The following is a 7036-nucleotide window of genomic DNA, read 5'->3' as shown; positions in this document are numbered from 1 at the left end:
AGAACAGACACTAAAGTCTAGCACCAAGCAGAGCATAGAACGCTGGTACTCTGATGTGATCTTAACATTAAAATAATGTTGATTTAATGAGATTTGCATAGTTTCAGGGACTTCCATAAATGGTGCACAACATTTTTACAATGGAGGGAACTACTGCATTCTGCACCTTGCAAAAAATCTGGGCCCATATCTGAATGACAGATCAAATATACACAAATGCACCCATAACACTCAAAGCATGTTTATGAAAGGGTACAATATTACATTTTATTGTATCTGTGACTGTATTACAATGTCATATTCTGGAGTTACAAGGTAAAAAAAAAAAATCACTCATTTTCAAACTTCCATTAAAAAGAACCTACCCCCCAAGCGTCCAATAATTTCACATGGTGAAAACACAAACATACAGAATAAGGAAACTAAAAAGGGACAAACAAATCCAGACAGAGAGCCTCCACGACGAGCATCTTCCTCATCATTCTCTCATTTCTCCGTCCTCCTCCTCTTCCTCCACGCCTCTGATGTACAAGACATTATTGCACCTGTGGATGTAAAGCACAACATGACTTATAACATCTGCCTTTCGGTGGACGTTTTTTGTAGAGCCATACAGTACCATGATGAGTGGTTACATTTATTTATTTTTGTGCGTGTGCATTTTTTCCCTTCCCATTGTGTGATCAGAACCCCTGAACCTGGTCGTTTTTGGACCGTGGTCTCTACCTACTGAGCTGCGGGTCAGGACCAGGCAGGCACCCACTCACTCCGTATAAACTCCGAAACCCATTAGTCGCCGTTAACCATACTGTACGAACTCTAAACACTTGATTATAGCTGCATACTGCCATCGCTGTCTACAACTGCCTTACATTGTAATCCTATGGTAACTACCTACCTCAAACTATAGTCTACTCATAACTCGGTATGATAGTACATATATTTTAACAGTATATATATATATCCACATCTGTCTGAATATACCTGCATTAAATCATTTTTACATACCTGTATATATTATAGGTATATCTTTTTTTATCCACTTTTTCTCCCCATTTTCAATTTTTCTCCTATCCCAATTTGGTATTATCCAATTCTCCCCCCCCCGTCTTGAACGTTGCTAGACCATGCCTCCCACAGGTCGGTTGTAGTGAGGACAGAAGCCTTGCATCACGTGTCCCCTCCGGTACACAAGGAGGCAGCCTGTCGCATCTTCTCACCAGACAGCTCCCCCCGCTACTTCCTGCTTCCGCCACACCGGCGTCACCAAACCGACCTGTAGGAGTCGCTGTCTACAACGTCCAATCCCCACCCACCGGCTTTCCCACCCTCTAACACTTGCCAATTGTGTTAGTATGAACGACCGGCCAGCCGGTAGCAACGCCGAGAGCTGGGCTCGAACCCAGCGTATCCTGCGTTAGTGGCGAGCGCCTTGCCCACTGCGTCAACACACATACGGCGGGGTTTGAAAGCCTGGAGTTGCTAATAAATATTTAAAATAATTTTTATAAAACGAGTGGTACTCACAGAGAGCGCAGTGATTGCTGGACGCACCAGGCATGTCACAAAATGGCTTCTTCTTCTACTGCTTTTGTGACATGCCTGGTGCGTCCAGCAATCACTGCGCTCTCTGTGATTACCACTCGTTTTATAAAAATGATTTTAAGTTTATTAGCAACGCAGAGCTTTCAAACCCTGCCGCGTGTGTGTGTGTGAAACCCTAATTGAACGCTGGGTACCTTTGAAATTTATATCCGATATATTTTGGACCCACCCCGAGCTTTTAAGCAGTGCTTTGGTGGTCCAAATTAGCCTGGCTACTATGGAGCTGCGAGTGACTGCGTATTCAAAAGCCCCTGGCTTGCACGTCGCAGTCACGGAAAGGGCTAGCACCCACCATGCAACCATTTGTATGTGGACTGGTGAGGTGAGACAATATTTCATATATATACACACACGACAATATACAGGAAAAAACACTCAACGTAAAAACTCACATGTTACTCCTATAGTCTGTACCAATAGCATGTTACTCCTAGTCTGTACCAATAGCATGTGTGAATTTCGTTTTACCTGATGAGTACTTCACCCAGATGCCCCGCCAACGCCCCGTCCACATACTCTTCTGTGTTCGCCAACTGGTGGGTGACAAGAAACACATTTTTTTTTTAAGAGAGTGAGAATTCGATCATGGTGGCCTAGTTTTTAAATCAGGCTTGTTTCAGAGAGTTTTACAATAATAATGGGAACAACAAACAATGCACCACTATGATGATGGATGATACATTTATTTATGAATGTTAGTTACGCCCCTCTCACCTGCATGTTCATGTAACCGTCCACAGACACCAGGTAGCCCTTGTACTCCATCCCCCACTTCAGCTTCACCATCACGGGCTTGCCAGTCAGGCCGTTCAGGAAGGGCTTCGGGTTCAGAGGTAAACTCTGCAGAGAGGAAGAAGACAATGCGTTAGATTTATGAGAGATACGATTATGATAGATTATGATTAATTGAAAATGGGGGACCCTGATGTAAACAAGACGAAAGTCTCTCTCTGGTCTGCACCCCCTTAACAATTGTGTGTATTTAACCATACTGTACCCATTCTGCAATCTGTCCATAAAGTTATCAATCAATCAATCGATTGCACACTAATGGCAGAACACGCTCTTAATTTACCCTAAATCTGCAACACAACGGTATCAGTGTAACGTTTTAGCTAAAACACAGCAATTAGCTACTCAAAGAAGATAACCACACGACTAAACTACACCGCATCATCATTGGGTCAATCATGTGCTGCATTCTGTCCTTCATTGTTTGCATTCTGTACTTTACAATATTGTATAAATTGTACAGCCTGGTCTTTATATTCTTTTGACTCCATTACTGTATATGAACCACAATCGCAGGGGGCTCGTACAGAACCAAGCATGTCACTGTAATAATGTACATCACGTAGCTTATTATGGGACCAATAAAAGCAAAACCTTGAAACTCATTCACAAGCTAAATGAATGAGAAGCTAACGCGGCTAGGCTAGTTAGCTAGACGTTCGAGATACGGAGGCGCGCTGCCGATAATGTAAGATTATTATTTCATCAAAATACCATCGAGGTCATCGTATCAAACATTATATAACGTTACTCACCATGTTTGACCCCGAACAAGTTGAACCTACAAAGTGATTAGTTTAGTGTTTTACTCTCGTTTCGACACAACGACGTCTGTCCTCAAACAACCAACACGCTTTGCCGCCGAGCCGGAAGTGCAACCCTTTCAACTTTAACCCCAAAAAAGAAGCCAAATACTTTGCGTTTAACTTATACCGCCATCTACTGTGCTGAGGTGCACAGTGCATTGATTGATTGAAAAGTTTATTAACAGATTGCAGAATGGGTACAGTACAGGACAGCTCAATATACATACAATTGTTAATAGTGCTGTGACAAACTGTCAAAAAGGGCTTTAGTTTTTGAGATACCCCTACCGGAGGTAGAACAAAACACAACATTGTTTTTCCTCATCTCCAAGGTCTCCCATATATGAAATGGATTCTTGTATACAAATATTTTACTGCAAAAATAGGTAAATTGATAGATATTGTTATACACCCCCAAAGGAAAAAACAACCAAAATATAGCCTGGCCGTATGGGAGTTGAGACATATAAGTAAGTAAGTAAGTAAGTAAGTAAGTAAGTAAGTAAGTAAGTAAGTAAGTAAGTAAGTAAGTAAGTAAGTAAGTAAGTAAGTAAGTAAGTAAGTAAGTAAGTAAGTAAGTAAGTAAGTAAGTAAGTAAGTAAGTAAGTAAGTAAGTAAGTAAGTAAGTAAGTAAGTAAGTAAGTAAGTAAGTAAGTAAGTAAGTAAGTAAGTAAGTAAGTAAGTAAGTAAGTAAGTAAGTAAGTAAGTAAGTAAGTAAGTAAGTAAGTAAGTAAGTAAGTAAGTAAGTAAGTAAGTAAGTAAGTAAGTAAGTAAGTAAGTAAGTAAGTAAGTAAGTAAGTAAGTAAGTAAGTAAGTAAGTAAGTAAGTAAGTAAGTAAGTAAGTAAGTAAGTAAGTAAGTAAGTAAGTAAGTAAGTAAGTAAGTAAGTAAGTAAGTAAGTAAGTAAGTAAGTAAGTAAGTAAGTAAGTAAGTAAGTAAGTAAGTAAGTAAGTAAGTATTTATAAACTCATGTAGATTAATAATACAAACTCCAAGAGCTTTCAAAATTGGCATGCTAGCAGTCAGACAGTTGCTTAACCTAATAGAAAAACCTGGATGTGAATATCTTTATGCGTGTAGGAAATATATACCTATGTACACATACTTAAAATAAGCGGAAATGTAAAAAAATATATCTATGCAGAATGTTCTCATTTACTTTGTAGTACCTCTGCCATGGATTGTCATAGAAACACAGATGAGGGCTTTTCGGAAAGGTGTGGTTGTGCTGAATCCAGCAATAATACCACCACATATTTATACCATGTGTAAATATAGCATGCATGGTCAGGGAGTTACATCAGTAAATGTATGAGGTGTCCTAAATTAAAGAAAATGAAACATTGACATAATGAAGTCTTCAGTCCAAAGCCCATTATCAGTGGTGAGAAGCACGTTGACAAATTCAATGTTACTGCTATGTCCAGACCAGCAGAGGGCAGTAGAGCCTGCACTGCTTACAGTTTATTACAGTTGTGGTGTGGTCAACAATTGGCTACTGTTAGGCTACCAGTTGGATCCTGTGGTAGCTAGCTGCATCATTGTCTTCATGGATACTTCATAACTTGACAGGTAAATCATTGCAAATATTATGTGATGTGAAAATGCTGAGACTAACTTTCCTAATCTAAGTAGCTAAATAGCCTAGCTTAACTACAAAGTAGTTAAGTAGTAGTAGTTAAATTGAGTAGGCTATGATTAGCACAATTCTTACGGCTAATAATACCATAACGTTAGGTTACATGTTTAATTCAACATTTTATTACATGTGTGTGAAAATACTAATTCTGAAATGTATATTTTTCCTTTTTACTAGTCTCTTGAAACAATGGAGAATGTCTTACAGACATTGCATCCAAATCTGTGTATCATCTGTGGGAAACATTTGGAAAAAGGCAAGAAAAAAGATCCCTACATCCAAAGGCCCACAGTAGAAGGCCTCCAACGCATACTTACTGTTGCTCAGCAGAGAGATGATGATGTTCATAGAACCCTGGCTCCTATACAGATACAGATGACATACTTTCCTCCAAAATAAATGTATCATTATCATGTATCATGTAGAGCAAAATACTCCAGTAAGACCAACATCAGTGAGCATCACGTTGTAAATGTTGAGAGTGAGAGCCTACCTGCACCAGTGTCATCAAGAAGACTGAGTAGGGTTTGTGCGGGCCGGGGCTCCACTCCACTGGTCAAATTACTTCCTCGTGAGTAGTACGTCCGTTGATAAAGAAAGGCAATGTCCACAGCCGTTCTAGAATGTTCTATGTTCTAGAAAGTCTATTATGACATCACCACACCGCTCTAGAAGGTTCTAGGTTCCAAAATGCCCTATTACAACAAATACGACGGTTCAATGACTTTATCTAAATCCAATCAATATTAAACATTCATGTAATACAATAACCGAAATATATATAGCTTTGGCTCTTACACAGATAAATCATAACCTTCCCATAAATCATATCCTTCTATTGGAAATAATAATAGTAATAATAATAATGACCAAAACACTCATATGGCTGTTACAGGGTTGATACAACATCATTTAACATACAAAGAGATTGTTTCATTTGTGGGAAGGCCAGTACTCGACCAGAACCTCTGACAGCCATTACAACTGGTACAGGCAAGAGTACCGGAGACGAGGTCCTTCATGCAGCATCTGAGAGGCTTGATGAAGATGTACATCTTCGGCTACTTTCATACCCAGATCTCTTTGCGTATGATGCCAAATATCATAGAAGCTGCCGTGCACACTACATATCTGAACGAAATATAGCAGCTGCCAGGCGAAGACAAGAATAAAAAAAAGCAGACCATTATCTATGACAACGCCTTTATTAAGCTCACTGAAGACATTGATAAAACAGTATTGTCTGAAGATATGAAAGTGATGACTCTAATCTCTTTGACTGATAGTTATGATGACATACTGAAGACCCTTTCTGAGGAAGAAGATGAGACCACGGTCCAACACAAGAAATATAGATCCTGGAAACTGAAGGAAAGGCTCATACAGCATTACAAGGATAGGCTGGTATTTGTCGCACGTGCCGGAAAGTCAGATCTGGTGTGCTCTGAGAGTATGCCCGTTGGTTATGCAATGAGGGAAGCTGCCCAACTCACAGAAAAGACAGAAGACTGTGAGACAACACTTCCACAGACAAGTCAGAGTCTCTCTGAAACCCAAATATTACACAGGGCTGCAGACATATTGAGGAAAAGCATGGAGCAGGTTGAACATGACTGTAAATCATATGTCAGCACAGCAGTGATCGGCTATCGCGTCTCCAATGCAGCAAGTGTGTACCCAACATCCTGTATGACTTTGTGAACTGGTGTGTTGATTCACACACCCACAGACATTACCAAACATGTGATGAGGAACTAGCTTTGAAGGACAATCTGTGTGTGATTGCAATCTGCCATGATCTCATTGCACAGTGCTGTCACATCAAGACGCCAATCACACTGGGACTTGCCATTTTGATTCATCATGAGTTTGGTAGTAAGACACTCATCGATGAGCTCAGTGCAATGGGGCACTGTGTTTCCTATACAGAGGTGAGGCACTTCCTCACATCTGTGGCAGCAGACCAGATATCAAGGACAGAGAGTGGTGTCTACATCCCAACTGGCCTCACTGGAGTCTCTGAACACGGAATTGTTGATGCAGCCATCGACAACTTTGATCAAAATGAGGACACTCTGGATGGGAAGCATACAACATATACATATGGCTTCTGTTGTGTACCGAAGAGGCCATGTCTCCACAGCAGATAAATGCCTGGCACAGGTCCCAGAGAGGTCTCTCTCACCACCTTAAAC

The 7036-nt window shown here is 40.3% G+C and overlaps 1 protein-coding gene across 1 annotated transcript; it reads right to left on the bottom strand.

Moving 5' to 3' along the window:
• Nucleotides 1-237: 237 nt before the first annotated feature.
• snrpf (small nuclear ribonucleoprotein polypeptide F) lies at nucleotides 238-3264 on the bottom strand. Its single transcript, XM_084330641.1, has 4 exons — nucleotides 3153-3264; nucleotides 2320-2445; nucleotides 2074-2138; nucleotides 238-545 (listed from the first exon to the last, which is right to left on the bottom strand). Exons 1-4 carry the CDS (start codon nucleotides 3153-3155, stop codon nucleotides 479-481), a joined length of 261 nt encoding a protein of 86 aa, XP_084186767.1. The 5' UTR covers nucleotides 3156-3264; the 3' UTR covers nucleotides 238-478.
• Between the last annotated feature and the right edge of the window lie 3772 nt (nucleotides 3265-7036).

Source organism: Notolepis coatsorum (genome assembly GCF_963971535.1).
Source record: "Notolepis coatsorum genome assembly, chromosome: 15".
Taxonomy (NCBI): Eukaryota; Metazoa; Chordata; class Actinopteri; order Aulopiformes; family Paralepididae; genus Notolepis; species Notolepis coatsorum.
This window is presented reverse-complemented; position numbering and strand designations above follow the sequence as displayed.